Source organism: Mchenga conophoros, linkage group LG17, assembly GCF_057382185.1.
Source record: "Mchenga conophoros isolate Kocher_MC1m ecotype Shallow Benthic linkage group LG17, M_conophoros_male_GT1.1, whole genome shotgun sequence".
Classification (NCBI taxonomy): Eukaryota; Metazoa; Chordata; class Actinopteri; order Cichliformes; family Cichlidae; genus Mchenga; species Mchenga conophoros.
The window spans coordinates 8046561-8069034 of NC_140542.1; the positions used below are offsets into that span (position 1 = coordinate 8046561).

The 22474-nt window shown below is 42.5% G+C and overlaps 1 protein-coding gene across 2 annotated transcripts in view; it reads right to left on the bottom strand.

Annotated features, from left to right (window-relative positions):
- Positions 1-22228, bottom strand: part of ddah1 (dimethylarginine dimethylaminohydrolase 1) — an 87065-nt gene extending 64837 nt beyond the window's left edge. The window contains exons 1-2 of one of the 2 annotated variants that reach the window (XM_085252802.1): positions 19962-22228; positions 19498-19824 (exon numbers count right to left, since the gene is read on the bottom strand). In XM_085252802.1, the coding sequence (XP_085108928.1) occupies positions 19498-19791 (294 nt within the window). In that variant the 5' untranslated portion in view covers positions 19792-19824; positions 19962-22228. Of the gene's footprint in view, positions 1-19497 lie in introns of both variants that reach the window. The other variant, XM_085252801.1, reaches the window with a different exon arrangement.
- Between the last annotated feature and the right edge of the window lie 246 nt (positions 22229-22474).

Below are 22474 nucleotides of genomic sequence, written 5' to 3' on the forward strand. Positions count from 1 at the left end.
TCCACAGGGAAAGTGAAAACATTATACACAATAGGAGCACTAGCATAGCATTCTCTACATGAATGTAAAAGAAAGAAAATGCAGCACCTCCCCATGCAGTCCCCAGAGCATTTCCCAACACTGTTGATGTCTTTTTTCCAAGTGCAGTGCCAACAAAATACTTCATCTGCTCCACCTCAGAGGCCTGTGTATCCTCCTGAGCCTCTCTACGAGATTCACCTCTTTACCAAAGCATTTGCTGGAAAACCAAATAAACACAGTTGCACAATGGAAAGGGGGGTCTTATGTAACTAACACTGGCCATGCCGTGGCCCAAATGTAACAATTTTCACGGCTCTGAACTTGAACACCTTCTCTTGCACACACAAGCATGCGTACACACACACACACACACACACTGCCCCATAGGAAGCTAACCAGCTATGTAGCGTGTAGTGCTTTTCTTTTCTTTTCTTTTCTTTTCTATCTGCAGGGATTATTGAGAAATAACAGTAGGTGGGCAGACCTATGTGAGCAGAGAGACAGCTAATGCGGATTTTACGTAAAGAACAATGAGGTGCAGACCCATTCACAACAAGCTAATATTCAATATACCAGGGGGTTACTGCTAAAATTTACTGTGCACATAAAATCTCCTTCCAGTCACGTTCATCTTTTCAGCATCTAATAATATGTTTTCTCTTTGGCGGACCCCAGCATAAAGTTATGAGATGAAGTTGTTTACTGACTGCTTTTAAACATTTTTTTTTAAACATTTTTAGATCTTGCTTAAGGACCCGTGTGAAATATATTGATGCTGGCTCCAACCCCTACTTAAACTATTCTTGATGTTAATTGGGTGTTTTATGCAGTGACACAATACCTCACATACTTCAGTGCTTGAGACCAGACTGATAAGAGTTTACTTTCTAGAATTAACATAAGAGACTTTAGGAGGAACACCAGTTAAACTCACAACATACAATACTTCATGTTGTATTGTCTTGCACATAACTGTGGCTGTTGCAGTAGGCGATACAATCAGTGTGACTACGCAATCAAGGCTGTGTCATTAACATCCGCCCAGCCTGACAACAGAAAGGGGTCTAAATGTAAAGAGCACTTTATCTGACAGTGTAAGGTTTAATAATTGTAGCAAGAAATAAAAATGTCCTTCATTTTTTAAATATGAAATAAAAAATAAACAAGAATCCATCGTATTCCAAGATTTTCAATTCTACAAGAAAGATTCCCCCGATTTGAGAAGCCGACAATTAGAAAATGTTTGGCAGAAAAATAATTTAATGAGTCAATTATTTGCTAACTGTCTGGATTATTCGACAAATCATTTCAGCAGTGACACAGTTTGGCTGCCGCTGCGAGTGCTGTGTGTGTGAAGGGTAACATAGAAGAAGAGTGTGTTTTCAGTATGATCCTTGGCGTGAGAACTGACTGAAAGCGGACATCACACCACACTGTGACAGCTGAGGGCAGACAGAAGAGGCAACACACATCTCGTCACTCGCCACACCAACCACGCACATACAAATTCTCACCATCATACACATGTGGTAAATGGACTGGTTCTTATATAGCGCTTTTCTACTCTTTCTGAGCACTCAAAGCTTTATACAACTAATACATTTACACCCATTCACACAAGCACTTTTTTCTGAGTATTAAGTGCTAAGTATCTACCATTCATACACATTCACACTCCGATGAACGCATCAGAGAGCAACATGGGGTTAGTATCTTGCCCAAGGATATTTGGCATGCAGACTGGAGCAGCCTGGGATCGAAGCACCAACCTCTGGTTAGTGGCTGACCTGCTCTGCCACATGAGCTACAGCCACACATGTGAATACAAGCATATACAGACAGTTAGGTCCATAATCGTTTGGAAAAAGACGCAATTGAAGTATTTCTGTCTTTCTACACTATCAGGGTGGATTTTAAACATTCATTAAGCGATTACAGTGCAGGATTTCAGCTTTAATTCAAAGCCTTTACCAAAAGTTTGCACTAACTTTTATACGTGCTCTCCGATCGTCAGAGGCTGAAAACTAAATGGACAATTGTTCCCTTGTGACAAATGAAGCAGATATGATATCTGAAGGTGTTTGTATTTTATAGCTTTTCACTGTAATTGACAATATAAGGCCTGAAGAGATGTTAGCACAAGAGACAAACAAAGTAAACATAGCAAAAACTTTAGGAGTGGCCAAATTAACAATCTGGAATGCACCGGCCAGCTCAGCAACACCAAAAGGTCGGCTAGATCACAGAAGACAGCTGAAGTGGATGATGACAGAATTATTTCCATGGTTAAAAAACAGAACTAAAACCATTTAGCCAAGTCAAGAACACTTTTAGAGGAGGTAGGCGCAGTATCTTTGTCAAGGTCAAGAGGCACCCTCATGAATCGAAATACAGACAGTTTACAACTGGGTGTAAACTCTAGGCTAACTAAACTGAGACAGATTTGCTACTAGTATTCATTCGTTTATTTTTAGACTGGGAGGGGGTGTTCACATGTAGGCCTCTGCGTAGCCTTGTGGTATATGGGTTATCTATATAACTCATAGGTGCGCTATAGGAGCACTCTTGCTACTACTTGCTTAACCTAATTTGCACAGATTACACAGATTTCTCACACACAAAGGTGCAGTATGTGAACATGTCCAAAAAAAGGAGAAAGAAACTGCAGCCAGACATTACCACACCTTACCAGACGTTAAATCAAGCATCTATGAAAATACATAGTTAAGAACTGTTAATGATTATTTTGGCTGAGAAATCTTCTTCAAGTCTGTGCACTCCTATTTTCAATTACATAAATGCAATATGACATCAGAGGTGTTGGCAGAAACAGTGACTGCGACTGTTTAGTAAACCAGTGAACATGAAGGTGAGTACAGACATGCTTTTAGCCCCGAGCCACAGGACTACGATCAAACTTGTGCTCCAGAAATTGAGCTTTACAGAGTACTTCTTTCAAACCTAGGGATGAATGGCATTTTCTAAAGTGGGAAATTTCTATTCTTTAAGACATTTTTTCTGTAGAAAGGTTTGTTAATGAAAACTACATGGTTTGAAAAGGAACTTTGCATCCTTGTTTACCTTACACTGGGACCTGATATGACCCTTCAGTTTATCCATTATCAGAAAAAAAAAAAACTTTTTTCTACTTTTAATTCATTACTTTTCTGATTGGATGCCCCTTGTAAACAAAAGGTTTGAATAAGAATTGGATGGCGCTTCAGTGCCCACATCCACAGACGTGAGCTATGTGTGTATGACCGTATTAGAGATATCTGTTCTCAATTACATGCAAGAGTAAACTTAAACTCTTAAGTGTTTGAAACAGGATGGATGACTTACACATTTGAGGACTTTATTAGAATTTTTAACAATTTAATGTAATGTAATATAAACATCCACTAATGTATCAGTATCTATAGGATAGAAAACACAGATAAATGCAGCATGTATAATAGCAGCACAAAGAATAGATAAAACTCAAACACGCAGTGTGAGAGTTAACAGCCGATCTCACCCATCATGTCCTCTACCCTCCTACCCTCTCCTGACTCACCCGTGTTCGGCAGACACCAGCGTATCACCTCCTCTGTCTGAGAATAAATGCACACGGTATAATCATGTTTACTTGAATAAAGACAAATAATAAGAATTCATGCAGACCACCAAGCAGGAAACAGCATTTACTGTCTGCTTCAGTCACTCTAGCCTTTATACAGCTAGTACATGACCTGGAATGCACTGTGCATATGATTAACTAAAGAAAGAAGCTGAAATTGGAGGTGAACCTATACTCTAATTATCAGCTGAGGCCTTTCCTTTAAGAAACATTTCTGTAATTTAGATTCTTTGCTGTGCTAGCTTTCTGGCCTGAGTATGTAAGAAACGGGACTAGCAGCACCTAGCCACAGTTATTGCGAAGAGCTCAATTCAAAAAGAAAAAGATGCGTGCTACCAGTCTTATTTTTCCAGCATATCTATGTGACATCCTGATATTATGCAGTACTGTGCAGAATCCTTGAACCACACTTCATTTCTATATATTTTGCTAGAGAAACGGGAAAGGCGTATAATGTTGCAGCATTGGCATTGAGCTTGAGATTATTTTCATCTTGAAAAATTAAGTTGTTAATCAGATGGCTAAAGACCTTTGCTGATGTATTTCTCTCCTGACCTCCTCCGCACATATTGGTGATGATTTAAACCAAAATTTCCCAATTTGGATTCAATACTCCACAAGACCTGTTGATTTCCAGTTACGTTCTTGTGTAATTTGGCATTCCTCTGGCTTTACCCTGTTTCTTTTCATTAAAAATGGCTTTCTTGAATAATAGATTTACTGAATGAAGGGCCAGATGCATCTCTTTGCTGGATTTTTATCCATTTCTTAAGAACATGACTTTCAGATGCTGTTCATCTGCTGAAGATGCACAAGGTTTTTTCTTTATGTCTGGCACGTCTTCTTTTGTTCTCCACTTGTCCAGATTCTTCAGATTTTTTAAGGACAAATTACACACCATGCCTACTTTACTTTACCTTACAGCTAATAGCTCTTTGGGAATCACAATGCTGGTGCTATAATGTTATTTTATGCCTGTAATACTGTCTTACCTTTGACACGATCCCATGAAATTGGTGTTTATGTTTAAATGATTCATAGGTCAGTGACTTTACAATTTAAAAGGATCCCTTGAAACTGTTCAGATACAAGACTGGACTGAAAATAAGGGGGGGAAAAACAGCCAAAGTCCAAAGAAAAAAAACCCCATATTTTTAAGACCACTTCAAAAATTACACCAATATAGCAGCTTGGAAGCAAAATACAAAGGAATAAGGTGTAATGCAAGACTTTTTGGACGGTACAGTAATGTCAACCAAAAAAGGATCAAATCAAATCACTTTTTATTGTCACATCACATGTGCAGGCACACTGGCACAGCACATGCGAGTGAAATTCTTGTGTGCGAGCCCCACAAGCAACAGAGATGTGCAAACACAACAAGAGATGTGCAAACACAACAAATCAAACACTCATAGTGAAAGGCCAAAGCAGATTCAGCTAACTGAAGTCCAATGGTAATGCAGATCTACTTTAAGCAAATCGTTTGTGAAATACATAAATTATTACCAATTAATTCTGACACCCTAAACCTCTGTGGCTCTAAGCAGAATTTTGATATTGTCTCATGGTTGGAATGGAATCACGTGAACTCATTGGCTGACAGCATTTCTGCTCAGAAAGCATCCAGTGCATAATGAATGTCATCTTCTTGAATCCTCTAATTAACTGCATCATTAGCTTGGCATCCACTTACTTTAAATTGCTCACACAATTGAGGAGTGTCATGCAATTCCTCTTTTGGGAATAGGAGTGGTGATGGTATCATTCTACTCAGAAACATGACAATAAGGCACAGCAACATGGCCACATATTGTTCAAATGCTGAGATTATCTCATTACATCGGCCAAGATTCACTCGCTGTTAAATTCAATTTCTAGTGTGCCTTGTACGGCGGCACAATTAAAAAGTATTCTGCAAACCGCATTAGTCAGACTAAATAATGGAGACCAAAAAAGTGCTAACTCAGAGAGGGCGGCTCTGGAGGAAAAAGGGCGCCTGAGATATATCACTTTCATCAAAGACCAATGGGTGGGCCTTTCCAAAGAGGCAGAGAGCAGGAGAAGTTCATACAGAGACAGAAGTATTTGTTCCAGGCTGTGATGGATGAACCAAAAATTAAGCGAAGACACGTGAAGCATTCATCATTGACAGAGTGATGATTATCATCAGTTTATGATTAGTGAACATTTCAACAAGTGCAAAGATGCATTCCTGTTCAGTCGTGGATCTTCCATACAAATCTCCAGCAGTAATACATGTTTGTTGTGGAAAAAAGAAAAAAAAAGAAAAAAAGAAAAAGGACATTTTGCAGACAAGAGACAACAGGAGAGATATGATGACAGGAATGAAGGGGAAACTGGAACGTGCTGCAGAAACAATGGCTTCATGTTCCCGTCAGAAAGATAATTTTGAAACAATATTGGCTCTGTGATCTGAGAGCTGAGCAGATGTAAAAACATTGTTTTTTTGCCTGGGCAGTGCTCTGGAGGCTTTGCATATTCAACTAAAACGAAGTAGAAAACAGAACTAAACCCAGGACTCAATCCAGCAATGAAGCACAAAATCTACACGACACGACTGCTGTTCACATCAGAGACAAAAGATAAGATGGGGAATATGGCCTTAAATACACGTGTCTGCAGGCGGAGGTGCTTTTCTATGGGTGGAATTGAACACACACATTCATAAGCAGCATATGCAGCTCTGTGTGAGTGCCACCTTTTTGTTTTTGGTCCGCACAAAGAGTAGTTATATTGTTAATTGCTAACAACAGTGTGAAAGGCTTACCTAGTTTAAGCTGCCATCAAGGGCTTGGTTACGCTTAATCTTCTGATGTGACCACAAGCACGTGAAATAAAAGGGTTAATAATTTGTGCCGTGTGTACTTCCAGTGGAATTGACACAGAAGGCCTAAAGTTACAGTAGCACTTGGAAAAATTAAAGTAGTTACAAAATCCTTGAAGTTAAGCTTCAACTTGTGCCTCATTTACTTTTGTTTTTAATTGGTTGAGTTCAATGTTTCATCACTTACTTCACTATTGGTGGCTCCAGGTTGCCAGGAGCGAGGCACTGTTTCGAACAGAAACCAAGCGCCAAAAGCAAAACAGTTTCGACCATGTTCTATCAACACTATAATGAACCTTGCTTTTACAACACTTACTGATTATGTGCAGAATTACATTATTTCAGCTCGTATGAGCTCATTGGAAAAAAAAAAAAGTCTATTTAAGTTAGTAGCCTGATACAGACTTCCTTTAATGTTTTGTCGGTTTAAACTGCCAACTGAGGAAAAAACAGCATCACGTCAGCGCCTGGTGATAATTACATGCAGGATATGAGCAGTATTTTGACAGAGTCACACCTGTAAACCCACTGTGGAGACACATTTTTAGCTTTTTGGGGTACTTTGAACGCTCTTTTCATCAACACAGAGTCATCTGTCTGAATGTTAAAATCCAGAAAAAATAAAAGCAGTTAAAGCTTCAGCAAATGATCAGTTATTATAAAGAGACAACAGCAGAAAGTTCTTTACCAGAGAAGGTATAAGCCATACGTTCTAAGCATGCTAGCTGCTTAGCTTTGTGGACAATTTTATTCCGTCGCTCTGTTGACTTATCCACCACTTTGGGTTGGATTGCCTCGAAACTGCAAACTTTCATGGTCCTGAAGGAGTAAATCTTTATAGCAGTGAATATCCACCAATTTTTCTTCAAACACATGGAACAGATTTGTCTGAACACTTGTGGTGGTGACAAAAATCAGTATAGAAACACAATCCTCATATTGACCCTCATTTATTAATAAGTGTGTCAAAAACGCCCCAAAAGTCTGTTTGCATGCCATATCAGGTTTAAGGCATGTGGGCACCAGCAGATTATCTTCTTACCAACATGCACATGTTAGTTATTCTAAATCAATAGGCTCAATCTGCGTACTATGTGCATACAGCCACACCCCCATTTTTCTACATAAGGAAAGAGGTTTACCTGGAGGTAAAGTGGAAAGAGTCGATATGAAGATATAAGAGAGAAGCCTGCACCTTTAAGGCAACAAAGAAGGAGAAAATCTGAATTTAGAAACTTAAATAATAGTGTCCAAAGAGGTAGGCGGGAAAGGGGGAGCTTTCCAAAGTTTTTCCGCTCCAGGCCGACAGTCTGTAACATTCTCATCTGGTTAAACGCAGTCTGTGGACTCCATTCAGCCTGATGGGCAGCACTCTGTGTTAATGCTTATTAGCATGCTAACATAGAGAGCAGTAAACAATTGTTTCACCACTATTGCTGGCTATTCACCCTCAATTTATCACTTTTGTCTTCACATAAAAAAGAAAGGAAGCAAACTAGGGTCAGTAAATCTCCGGCTGTCCTAAAATTATTCAAATAAATATATCAAAACTATAACTAGCATCTCATAGTCACCAAGCAAAAGACTTTGAAGGATTTTAATAGCAGAACAACAAAGTTTAGCATCATATGTTTTTTTTATTAGTTTTACAGGTTAATGACCAGAAAAATGTACATGCAGAATATCGTGGTGTTTCAGTGAAGATGACCTTTAACCTTTTGCATTTTGAATGTCAGCTCCAGTGCATGAAGTTGTTGTTTAGTGACAGCGGAGGAAACTCGGCATTTAAACACAACTGTCAAATAGCCTGACAGACAAGAGGCTGTAGCCTGGAAGGCTTGAGATATTCCCTTTGTGTCTCTCAGAGTATTTTGTTTTTAAGATTGAGAATAAAAGATACGTGTGAGAGTGAAAAGTCAAACATTGAGAGAGAAAGCAGAGAGAAAGATAATAAAATGAGCATTAATATATTTCAGTTAGCCTTCTGACTTCAGCTTGATTTACTAACTGTAGTAAAATGTGGCAGAGGCAAACATTTTGTCATCAGCAGCTTTTAGTTTATTACGGGATACCAAGATAAATGCTTACTGGAGTTTTCAGTATTAGAGATGCTTGTTGTGTTTCAAAAAAAATAGACATGGTCAAGACGACCCGCTGAAGTTCAAACTAGTGGGGGTGGGGGGTCATAGTTTGGTCCCGCCTTCACTGTTGTGATTGGTGTGGGGGTAGGGACAGGCTTAGGGCGTCGGGGGGTTCCCCGGAGGCATCTTCCTTGGGGGGCTCAACCCGGGGTAGCGGTCATGTCCGGTTAGGGGCTCTGTTGGCTCTCCGGTGACTGTTTCCTCGCGGCTGCGTGCAGCGGGGCTAGGGGAGGGTCTGTGCTGACGGACGTGGGTTACTGACCTGGTAGCCTGGCTGCCCCTGGGTGGGTCCGGGATGGGCGTGAGGTTCTGGGGGCGCTCCGTCTCTGGGCTGGGACCCGGACCGGGCCTCGGGGGCTTGGGTCCTGGTTGGTGTGTTGCCGGGGTTGTGGGCGGGTGGGTGCATGGGGGCCCAGCCCTGGAGCAGGGTGCCGCCGGTGCGTCGAGCCACCTGGGGGGCTCTTCAACTGGTGGGGGAGATTGTCACATCTTGCAGGAGCTTTCCTCTCCTCAGGAGCTGCCTCTGCAGGAGGGGGAGATACAGGAGAGGTGGAGGAAGATCTCAGCCTGGGTGTTTATTGTCTTATGTAGTCTGGAAGATGAGTGGATGGTGGGGTGGGTGCAGTTTTCTCTGTGGTGGGGTTGGGTGGACTGTCCCGGGCTCTGTGGGGCCGGGCGGCGCTGCTGCACTGGGTCCGGTCTGGATGGGCCTGGGCCCCCTTTCCCTGGCGGGTCGCGGAGTATGGGGGTGCCTACTGGGGTCAGCGGGGGAGCTGGCCCCAGGGAGGGGTCACTTGCCCCTCCCTTCCTTCCCTCCCCATCTCTGGAGTAGGGGTATGTCACCAGGGTGCAGAGGAGGCTACCCCCCCCCCCCCCCCCCCTCTGTCCCCTTCTGGCTGCCTCTGCCTCAATTTTATCCCACAACTTAGACATTCACATTACTCACACTCTCATTACACATACATATAGGATCTTGGGGGTGGGCACGATACACGGAGTCCAAAGTACCATCAGGGTGTACACCCCACCCCTGGCATCGTTGCCCACCTCTCAATTTTAAATACACGTAGACATTGAGGGCTAGCAGGAGGGACCATGCGCTTACCTGCTGCTCTCTGGCAGGTAGCTCCAAGCCCTCCTGGGTTTTAAATGCACCTTAGAACACACATGCATCAACATTACAATGAACGGGTGGAGGGAGGTTCGGAGTCTTCTCTCACCCCCGTTCTCTGCGACCTGCTGGAGCAGGGGGGCTAGGACTAGGAGGAGGAGTTGGCCAGACTGCGGTCTGGAGTGTGGAGCCTTCCTGCTGCTGCGGAGTCGGGGCGGTCTGCCTCCCCCCACCGCAGGGAAAAGGGAAACACCACCTGGGTCTGGGTGCAGTTCCCCCCTCCAGGGGCGGGGGCACCTAGACCCGGTTTGTAGAGTACGCTTGGGGAGTGTGATCGTGTGTACAACGTCTCTTTATGTCTGTCTCCACGTTGGTTGAGTGTGGAGTAAGTGCATATGAGAGCATGAGGGTGGGAATGGATGTTTGTATCTGTGTGTGCCTGTATGTCTGTGTCTATATGTCAGGTTGGGTGTCAGGCGCCACCTCTCTGGGGACATCTCAGGCCCTCCAAGGTTTGGAGGCCTATCTCCCCCTACCACCACTTCCCCTGCCAGTGGCGGACCCCCTCAGACATCGGTGCGTTGGTGGTTCTTTGTGTCCGGGGATGGGCGTCCAGGTACACACCGGCTCACTCCTTGGCGGCCGCTTATCGGGGCCTGGAGCCTGGGGCTCGCTCGGGCCACTTAGGAGGTGGGGTGCCCCCGGCCTCTCGGCCTGGGGCTCGGTCACTCAGGCGCAGCTGGCTGCCGGCGGAGCTCACGGGCGCGTCACTGCAACTCCCCCTGGCTTCTGCTCCGCGGCTGCTGAGTGAGCCCTCATCTGGGACTCTCCTCAGCTCTTTCCGGGACAGTGGCGCAGCTGCCCCTCTGTTGGTCTTCCTTGGTCTCTTGTGTTCTGGGGGCCTCTGGATGTCTGGAGTTTTGATCTCCTCCACACCTGCTTCACGCCCTGGAGGACGGGGCTGTGGCCCCCCCACACCCTCTAGCAGATTATTACATGAAGGAACCTTTTAAAAAAACAAAAAACAAGCGCGTCCATGCTCACAGGTGTACACACGGGTGATCACACCCACAAACTACACCCTTTTTGGCTCCTACCTCAAAGCACACTGTGTTCTGTTGATCTTATGTGCTGCACAATAATGTTTAACATTTAGTATTTACTGTCATATTCCCATATATCATTGTGATGTTGTTTATTCTATTACTCTTGTTCTCTTCTGCTTGTTTTCTTTTTTCTTTCTCAGCAGGTGATCCAGGTGATTGATATATGCATTTTTTTTCTCTGCCCGTTCTGTTGGTTTTTGTCTTTTGCCCTTCTCCCCCGTCCCTCTTCTCAGCTGTTTCTCTTTCCCTCTTTCTTTCTCCCCTTCTTTCCCCCAGTCAAGTCTGTCCCGTATTCAGTAAGTGAAAATAAAATAAACAATAAAAGGTGAATCAAATGGACCATTACGGCAAGGCTGGGATGGTCAGTTTGGTAAAGTAAATCCGTTGGGCATCTTTCTTTGCCTTTAGACAACAATTCTGATGGCAAAAGAGCCAAACGGGACAGGCAAAAAAAAAAAAAAAAAAAAAAGAAGTTCAAACTAAGTGTCAGAATGGGGAAGAAGGGGGATTTACGTAACTTTGAATGTGGAATGGTTGTTGTGTCAGACAGGCTCATCTAAGTATTTCAAAAAACTGTTGACATGCTGGGATTTTCCTACACAACTAAGTTAAAAAGGCCTCATTGATGCCAGAGATCAGAGGAAAATAGCCAGACAGCTTCAAGCTGATAAGAAGACAAGAGAACCTCAAATAACCACCCACTACAACCAAAGCACACAGAGCATCTCTGAATGGACAGCATGTCAAACCTTAAAGGAGGTGTGCTGCAGCAGCAGAACATCACACGGGGTGTCACCCCTATCAGCTGAGAACACAGAACTTGCACAGGCTCACTAAAATGAGACAATAGATGACTGGAAAAACATAGCCTGGTCTCATGAGTCTCGATTTCAGTGACATTCGGACAACAGGGTCAGAATTCGGCATGACATTTCTTGAACATGCCAAATTGTTCTGTGTATCTAAATGGCCTCCACAGTCTCCATATCTGACTTGGACAGAGCACCTTTGGGATGTGATAGAACAGGAGAGTCACATCATCTCTCAATGTTTCCAGCACCTTTGTAATCGATGCACTGATGAATTAAGACAGTTCAGAAAGCAAAAATGGCAGCTAACCCAATATTAGCAATGTGTAACTAATACATGGTCAGTGAATTCACATCACTTTAACACTTTTTCCATATTAATGCATGCCTCAGAGTACAAATCCCCAAAAGCCAGCATTGCTCCACTTATAAATGGTAAAGTCTTGAAGTACAGGTGCTAAGAGGGATTGTGAGCTTACATATTTACTTTCATTGGCACTCCTGGAATCAAAGGTCAGTGAAACTTCCCTTTAGATGTGGTAAAAACGGCAATGCACCAGCTCAAAGCTTAAAGCAAATATTTCAAATCACAAGAGAAACATTGCTAAGACTGCAAGGGCAAGGACATTTTTAAAGGAAATTTAAATTATTAAATTAGAATGAAAAATTCTTTGCCCACTGAAAAGTGAAAATATGTATCAATCTCCACTTAGTATTACTTTACTCTGAATTTGTAGTCTGATGGATCCGAGATCAGAAAGTAGACAAAAGTAGAAAAATGTTCAAAAGTAAGGAGAAAACTACACAGCACATCATTTTTCTAAACTAAATGGGCCTTTCTCACATTACCAAAACTTCAAGTGAAAAAAAGGACAACTTTTTTTCTTTACTTATTCTGCACCCTTTCTGACCTCAGCAAGGCTGTCTATGCCTGGCCTACTTCCTATGTCTTCCACTGCTTGGTCTCACATACCAAACCAGACATTCGCACACCCACGGTGACGGCCGAGTGTGACCGGGTCATCCCGCGAGGCTGAGAGGAGTTCCTGTTCACGAGTCTCCCACATCTGTCTCCCAGGCTGCCGCGCTGATGCTGAGTTGGAGGGGTTGCGGTGGGTGAACCTGGGGCTAAAAGTGGGCGTGGTCCAAGATTATTGGGGAGGGTTGTCTAGGCTGTTCACCCACTTCCATCTTTGCACAACCCACATGAGAGGCAAAGCCCCGGCACGTGCTGGCTGACCCATGCAGAAAACTAAAGAGGTGGATCACTTAACGTTCGGTGTGGTTTGATTTGATTTACTACACCTTTACAAATTAACTTATTTTATCTAGTAAAATGTGTGTATTTTCATTTCAAGTCAGCGAGGGAAACATTTATAGCACTTTCTACACATCCTATACAAGTCAGTCAAAAGGAGACTTATAGTTTTTGAGTGGCGAACAAGCTACATTACTAAGTGGGTGATTTAACACAACAGTTAGTCCATTAATATAAATGTAGGCAATTATGTGAGCGAGACTGTACAGCTAATGCTTTGACGGTCTCAAGAATGAATGAGGATGGGAGAAAGCAGCGGCACCAAGATGTTACGAATGAAAGATCCAGACGAGGAAATCAGACAGGCAAACAGCGGGAGGAAGGGCAAGTTAAATGCGGTAGGAATGTTACAGACAGTTGGGGAATGCACGTAGACCCCGTCCCACACGCTGCTGGCGGATTTCAGATGTCTCGCCCTTCTCCGATGTTCGCACTCGGATGTTAAGTCTCCGCAAAGGAAGCCAGTTCGGTTCTGTTAGGGAAGTCGTATAAGAGCAGGGGAGGGCAGCGAGGAATCGGCATCTGCAAAAGGCCGTCTAGTCAAAACAAGGCTCATGTGCTGTCTGGTGTTCGCTTGTGGGGGTAGCTACACGAAGCATGACCGGAAAAGGGGGCCCACGTGGAAGCATAAACTACGTGGACTGAACCTAAATATTACGTCTATAAAAACATGACCTAAATATTGTGTCTGTGGAGCAGGATTTTCCATCCTGTCTCCACACCTGGAGACATCCAAGTCTTGTACACTCAGTTATGACAGATTTTTAGCACTTTTTAAATGATTGCTATTTTCCAGGCAACTTGCAGTCGCCCTTTAAGCCGTGTGCTATTACAAGATACAGTAGGTCTCAAGTAGCACACTCTAAATATTTAGGGGCCACACTTAAAACATCAGTGTCAGAGGAGGAGTTCAGTAATTACCTCACTGAAGCTTTGAATTCTACTTGATAAAACTAAATCCCGCACGCCTGCCTGCTTAGCTGCTGCAAGTTAAGGTCTTTTTTTTTTTGCCTGAGCAAAAACATAAAAAGTGAGGGTCGAGGATCAGAGAAGGGATTTTCTTTCTAGGCAATTAAACTCGACTTTGCTGTCAGACTCAGAGGCTGCCAGCACAACCTGATGCTCCAGGTAAGAATACGAAAAAAAAAAAAAAAAAAAAGTCAGCTGTCTGTAGTTACAATTATACGGCGCAGTTCAAAAGTTCAGCAGAAATCACTGCTGTGAAAACACCTTCTATCCACCAAGGCGTCACTCCCAAGGATTGAAGAGCATCTCCATCCACCCTACGAGAGGAAGCAATCCCAGAGTGAGACGCTTGAAAACCACGAGTCTGCTGAAGCAACACTGTTACGGCTGGCTAATTCTCGAGCAAAAGTTACAACCCAAATTTTATCTACCTTTGGGTTCTCACAGACAGAAATGCCACATTTCCGTGCTTGTGCCGTAATTATGAAAGTCTGAACAACCTGCTCGCTCGGCAGCAGGCGAAGTGATGAAACGGAGGTTATGGTTCGAGCAGATTAGAGGTTACAGTGTAATTTTAGAACTGTTCTGCCGTGAAATTGCACTTTCATCTCCAGCTTGAAAACAGACAAAAAGCAATATTTGAATCTAAAAAAAAAGAAAAAAGAAAAAACATATCTTGACTCGAAACAACATTTTTACACACAATCCATGTCACATGTTCAACTTTGGCATCTTTGTGGCCAGACAGCAGATCACCAAGGGCAAAGGAACCATTTTTTCTAATGTGCACTAATGGGCTGGACTGAATGTGAAGAGCAGCAGGTTGACTGTGATTACTCTGCTCTGCACTCTGTCACAGAGAATGAACCCAGTTATTCTCTGGAGGAAAACTAATTTTGTTGTGCCATGTCCAACAGCTGCCTGTTTCAGAGGCCAATGCGAGGCTGTGGCCACAGTGAGAGTGGAGACTAAATGATAAGATTCTGTTTGGTAGTGTGGTTTTCTTACAGCAAGGGTCAAATGAAGACATTTTTTATACCCTGACCAACATGTTTGGGATAAATGTAAAAGAAAAAACTGGCAATAATGAGAACGAGCATAAAAATCATAGAAACATTTTTATATTATATTGATCTGGGGAGCCTTTTTTCCTCTTTTTTTTTTTTTTAGCCTCAGGTCTCATTTGTACTTTTGTGTCCGTGATGCGTCCTGGATCTCCCCAGAGAGTTAAAAGAGCAGTCCACTGTGTGCTACTCAATTCCAGTGGGAACGTCTCACTTGGACAACTCAGGATGTTACAGCAGAACTCCTCATCGACAGTTTGCCCGTTGGGGGCACGTCTGTAACATGAATGGGAAGTTTAAGGCCGTCATGTCCCTCTCCTTCCAGCTTCTAGCTACTGACTCTTCAGCTGCTGTTCGGTCTGGGTCACAGCACAAAAGTTGGTACACATATACGCTTTCTTTGGTACCCTCAATGAAATCACATATGTGCATACACAAGACAGAACCCCCAAAGAGGAACATTTTGTATCAGGTATTTCTTTTTTTGAACTGTTAAAGAACTTTTCTTATTTCCACATCGACCTGATTTTATTGCCCTTTTGACTTCTCTTTGACCTAATTTTGTTATCACTGTTACTTATCTCTAAGAAACACAAACTCACTCTATCACATTGAGTGGCTGGCTGGTTTGACTCACACCCTTTACGCAGTCAGTTTCTGCTTTCTGGATGCCGGCCTTTAGTCCCAAAATGCAGGAAAAGCCACGCTTTGCTCCAGCAGCCATCAATCAACCAAATAAAAATAAAAAAATTTTAAACCCACATGATTATTTACACTTTGTTATGCTGTAAATGAGTTATCTGTTGTTTGTTGTCTGTGTTTAAAAAAAAAAAAATGTGAGCCAGCCCAAATATGGAACTGATCACACCTTGTACTTGGGGGACAAACTAGACATATTTCTAACTTGTGACCTTTTTATCCAAAAGTTAACTTCAGTTCAGTTGAATAAGCTTGTACTTTAAAATCCCTTTAAAAATCCTTTGCAAAACTGTCCTCCATGTAAAGATGAACCTGAGCTGCTGCTGAAAGCAGGATCAATAAAGTATTTACGCAAGCGAAAACATGCGAGTTTTGATTGGCACGAGGACGCCAGCAGTTCAAAACCTGCGTCAGAGCTTCTGAAGAGAGGAGCAACAACACAATCATGCAGGCTCATCCACAGCACATCTGCAGCACGCTCATTTCTGCTGGATTCACTTGTCATTAAATTATAGGCTGAAATGTGGTCAGTGGGTCACGGGGGTATTTTCCTTTTCCTTATTTATTGTTATTCATTCTTTGCATGCAGAGCACAGCTCAGTGAGACTTCCTGTTGTTGCTGTGCTGTCAGTACTTTGTGTGAGTCCTCAGCTCGCAAGCGGTCAACACCAGTCATGAGCCAAGTGGGCCATGGTGGCATGGGACTTTACATGCAACAGCTCTGGTGAAGCGACAAGAATGATGGTTAAAAAAAAGACTCAATGAATAGCAGAAACAGACAAAAAATTACCAAAAAAAACCTGATAAAAACATCTGTCACAAAGAGAAAGTCATCCTTAATACAAAGCTCTGCTCATGTTTGTCACTGGCCTCGAAAAGCTAACCAATTTGCCGTAATAACACAGCACAAGGTGGCTGTTTGCAATCTGAAAAGGGAAGCTCGCAAGCTGTCAAAGCAAAATCTTATAATTACTACTTTTCTGGGAACAAAATGCATTCAAAGCTGAAAATTGTATTTCAGACGTATGTTCTTGGGGACCTTGAGTAAATATTTTCCATCTCTGTTTTTCGAAAATGTTCGGCATTATACGCAAACGGTTTGGCATCCCAGCTCCTCACGGAGTAACTAAAGCCAACAAAACAGAGCCATTTTCATTATGACGCATAAATGGGTTCATAATAAGCAAGAAATTAAAGGTCATATGACAATCCACAGCTCCTCTTTCAGTGAATTCTGTCAGTTAAGCATTCATACTAATGCTCGGCATTCAGGGGAAAAATAGCTTCGGCTCTTCCAGGCTGTAGTACCCAATAATGCAATCAATTTAGACTAACATTTCTCCTCATAGAAAAGCTTTTAAGCAAAAGCCTAATGGAAAAGATTCTAGCAATCTTTGAGAAATTACAGAGCTGAACAATTTTAAAATCTACAATGCATTTGATCAAATGCAAAAAAAAGTATCCTGAAAAACAGAGAGGAAAAGTCAGATAACACAAACCAACTTGTTAATCTGCCATGTAGTGACAAGAGGATTGCAATAACATGAGCAAATGAAACTTGATGCAGATCTAATGGACCAGAAACCAATAACCAAGACTAAAATAATAACAACACAGCAAGTGACACCTTTGAATTCCCACATTAATTTCCTCGTGTCATTTCACACGAGCTCTCTAACGCGCTTGATCAACACACTTTACATTCGGAACAAAGTTTTGCTTTCCCTCGACAATCCAAAGGACGTGTACCCCGGGGGGGGGGGGGGGTCCCATTTCACTGCAGGGCAACCTGCATGTGGCGAATAAAGCTTTGATTGATTGAATGGTTATTTCAAAAGAATCAATGATAGAGGCTCGCTTACTTTCTTAATCGCGAGCGGCGACGAGGCTTTTCCTGAAACCTGCACTGAGCCTTCCTTCATACATCTTCAATAAGTAAAAATCAATAAACCCTTGTCTCGTCTGAGCAAATTATCAGCAATAATTGGTAAGGAGAGACATGAATATGTTGTAGTCGAGCTCTGTAAGCATTGACTTTGATAAGAGCGTGAAGAAAACCGGACTGTGTTTGAATGAAAGGCAGGAAAACAAGCTGATGACACATGTTTTGGTGATACGTGTGCAGGAGATACAAGGAGCAGAGCATTTTGTCCATTTTTTAAAACCCTATAGCTGTGTTAAAAACAGAGCATTACACTGGGAACGGTTGTTCAGCTCCATGTATATATAAAGTCCCAAAATGACATTACACAGAAAAGCTTCTCATCTCTGCACGCACACATAAACAAGCAGAAACATTCCTTTATCACTCACTGCCAAGCTGCCACATAACATTAACTGTGGAACAAAAGCTTTTCTGCTCCCTTTAGTGTGGAAAGCCATTTGTTGATTTTTCACAGCGTATCCTACGGCCCACGGGGCTTTAACTCGCACAATCATAATGATGTGTCATTTGCGCTGAAAATTATATCTCATTACGAATATAAGTATCCAGTTCAGCCAAGTCATTTATAATTCCACCCAAGACAGGAGTCATTTACTCATTAGAATCCATCTGTGGCTGTTTTGCAAACATTTATGTTCTTATATCTCAGAAGTTTCCAAAATTTTTTGCTTTTTTCTTTTAATTAATGAAACTTTCCCATGAGCTGAACACAGGCTGGACACCAAACCGCTGCAATTTTGTGTATGAAATCTAGAAGAAAAAAAAAAATCACATTTAAAGGTTATAAAGTATCACAGTGAAAGTGCGCTGATGGCTTTGGAACATGTTCACGCAAATATAATGGGCAGTGCGCTCAACATAAATGAAATGTGGTGGTTGAAGGTAGCAGCGCCGAGCTTTTCAATCAATATCCCCGCCGCCAGTGAGGCCGGGGACCATTAGCACCAGTGAGCCAAGCAAAGTAACTCTGATGTGAAATGACAGGGGCTTTCACAGAAACCATCCTACCATTTCCCTCATTGTCATTCACACACACATAAACACACACACCCTACATTTCAGCCAGCCTCACTAGGCAACCAAGTGCACTCATACTGTTGTCTTGTTTCAGAAAAAATGGATTGATTGATTCATTTCTGTGGAGTCCTAAATTCACCTCCCCCTTGCTCTTCCTCTTGACATCTCATCAGACTCCTAATCAGCCAGAATCTGAGCTACTTGGCTTCTAGGATGCTCTGACATTAATGCTCTCCATACCACAGAAACACATACTAAAAGTGCATGAACATTCAGCATCTCAGTTCTTTTTAAACTGTCACTTTTTTATATAGTTTTTGTAGTGTGCTATGTTAAAAACAAAAGCAGCATTGTCTTTAATATGGGCGTTGCCTCATATAAGTAATGAGCATAATTCCTGTTTAAAGGCTGGTGCACAGTGCACTGGGTTAATATGTGTTGCCTAGTATACATACAGCTGGTTTCACGTATAGCTTTGAATAGTGCAGCTCTTTTCCAGGCTGTAAAATTCAAAATCTGAATCCAAGCTTGTTTAAGGATGAATTAAATACTACACATCCGATTTTATTTAAGTTAATTAGAAACTGACTCATGCTTACGTTTTCGTTGATGTTATTAACTGGTAAAAATATATGTTTATAACCCACCTACGTGCTGTGACCCTCATCACCCACTTGTATATCTTGATGCCAGTGCATCCAGCTGCTTATTCCTGCAGCTTAACTGCATGCCAAGTGAGCACAGCGGACAAAGGAGGCGGGAGGACGCCTTCCTTTCCACTTTCACATCAAACTTTATTTTCGTCGTACTGAATCATGCTGACACTGCCCTACCTCTCCTCTCCTGCTCTCAGCCCCGGGTCTGGTGATGAGCGCCGTGTCACCGCACACCACGGCCGCGTCCTCCACGAACACGCAGTCCGGGAGCGACTCGTCCGCGGGGAGCTCGACCACCTCCAGCCCGAGCCTCGTCCTCAGGACCTCGACGTAAGCCTCTTGCTCCTTCACCGCCTTGGCCAGGTCCACCTCCGTCTGGCTGCTCCGCAGCGCTTCTTTGGCCAGGGACACAGGGATTCCCCGAACGACGGCGTGGGTGTAATGACCGAAACCTGCCATCAAACCAGCCATGTTTTGCGTTCCCTTTACTTGGCACGTTCAAATCTGGAGAAAAAAAAACACCCTGAGAGACAACTCGGCGAATGAATGAGAGAGAAAAATACTAGAGTCAGCTGACTCGATAATTCCTGGCTTGCTTATTTGTTCCCTGTTAGTTTGTTGGGCTTTTATTCTTTATTTACAGTAGCCTGCTGCACACAGTGTCAGTCAGCCCTGCTCCAGTCTCCAGGCGAGCGACAGCGCTTCGGTGACGCGCACCGACCATCACGTGTAGCCTGAGTCTGTCAGCCCTCAGCCAGGCGCTCAGCCCAGGACCCCATGAGCCTATGGCTCAATCATTATCCACTGGATCAACAGAGCAAAACCTGATAGTAAAACCCGAGTTAACAGTCTATTCAAATCATTAACAAGGAAAAATACAGGTTCCATATCTCTGTAGGGACAAATCAGAAAACAAAACAAAAAGGGTTTGTTAGATTTTTTTTTTTGCCAAGGAAAATGCAAAACACTACCCGGATGTAGCTTTTCAGTTATAGAAGGACATACATTTCCCTTCATATGTGGTTGTAAATAATGCTGTGGACTGTTGGCTGGTCAATTAGAATCAGAATGTCTTTACTGTCTTTGTCACAGGTACAACGAAATTAAAAGTGGTCTGCGATCAGTGCATCATCCATAGAAATATAAAAATATAAATAAATAAATAATAAAATTAATAAATGGAATACTTAGACCAGGGGTGGGCAATTCCAGGCCCCGAGGGCCGGTGTCCTGCAGGTTTTAGATCTCACCTTGGGTCAACACACCTGAATCACATGATTATCATCATCATCATCATCAACTTTATTTATAAAGCACTTTAAAACAACCACAGCTGACACAACGTGCTGTACATTGGAACTGTAAAATAAAATTACATGAGATATAAATAAAAAACAAATAAAAGAAGAGTGAAATCATTAATTAAATAACTACTGCATTAAAAAAAGAAACTAAGTCTCACTGAGGTTAAAAGCCAAGGAATAAAAGTGGGTTTTAAGACGTGATTTAAAAGTGGACAGTGAAGGGGCCTCTCTAACATGCATGGGCAAATTATTCCATAATTTTGGAGCCACAATAGAGAAGGCCCTGTCCCCTCTGAGCTTCCTCCTGGATCTCGGTACCTCCAGGAGCAGCTGGTCAGCTGACCTGAGAGACCGACAGGTTTTACAGTGTTCAAACATCAACCTGACTGGCAGGACCTTAAGAGAGCTGTCCATAAACATAAACCTCAACGCATAGAAGAAACAGTGTAACAGTGACGTGAGACGCAGAAAACGATTACTCCAAGTTATTACCGTAAAAATTGGTTCTAGGAACTACTGAATTATGGAAATGCTGTCATTGTTCACCACTGTATGTGGTGTTATTTCCTCTGATTATGATCCTCATTGTGGTAAATCGATATTTATATTAAACCTGCAGTAACTACTTTATGACTCCTCTTGGTGGTGCTTATCAAAGGAACAAGCAGAAAGTGAAGGTTAGTTAGTTGCACTGAAAAAGAGCATTTAGCATTTAATTTGGAATTTAAATGTAGGAAGAAATATTAAAAGCACAAAACTTTACTTGACTTTACTTGTCATCAATAAAAAAGCAATAAATAGTTGATCATCATGCCTTGAATGAAGAAAAACAAGCGTCTTTACAACACTGATGAGATTGCACTGACAGATTGATAATAAGTATTCCCGCATCTTCACATTTTAGGTGAAACAGCTCCACAGTGTAATGTCAGAAGAGGAGCTGCCAACAAAGTAAGGAATCTCCTTGACCTCAACACTAAGTTTGGTAATGAAAAAATAACTGTATCCCTGAGAAATACATTTCACAAAAGACCTTCACTACAAAAAGAATAGCGTGTGGATCTTGATAAAACTGGGAACATAAAGACAGATGAGTAGCAGATATCTATTTGATTCCCACACCATTCCAACTTGGGTCAAAATACATTTCGAAATGAAGGAAACGTGTGCACACCTTCATTCTTGAACTTGATATTCTTGAGACGTGTATCTGCTTTCATCTTGGCAGACTTGAAACAAATACTGCACACATAACTCAAAGGGAAAGACTATAAATATATAAAAAGAGAAGTTTGTTGTATGATATGTAGGGAAAGAAGGATTTGAAAGGAAGCTCACTGTTAAATGTGTATGTATAGAAGGAATGGTGCATGGGTGGAGGTGGGCTGGTGGAGTTGTATTCCCTACGGTGCCATCTAAGGAAGGTTCTGGGCCCGGTGAAGCTGTCTGAATGGATGGAATGTTTCTTCAGACGTCCCAGAAGCACATTCTTCCACTGCGGGACCTGGGTTTGTCTTTTCTTGTTCCAGATTCACTCAATTATCCTCGACTGCTCTAAACATTCCAGTACATTCCAGAAGCCCCGCATTCCTTCTTCTTTTTTCCCCACCCCAGCCAGGATCACCAACCACCACCACACTTGCCCAGCTTTAACACCTGCCCCCACTCAGACTTCTTTTTTTCCCCTTCCCCATCATTCCTGATCGCAGATGGACGTGGCACAAAAGAAAGCCTCTTTTTTCTCTCTCCAAGCTGAGGAATTTGGCTTACTTTAGACGAAGGAAAGCCCTCATACTTCAGGCACACCTGGCTGGTACAATGTGCAGCTATATAATCAAAATGGTGAAAGC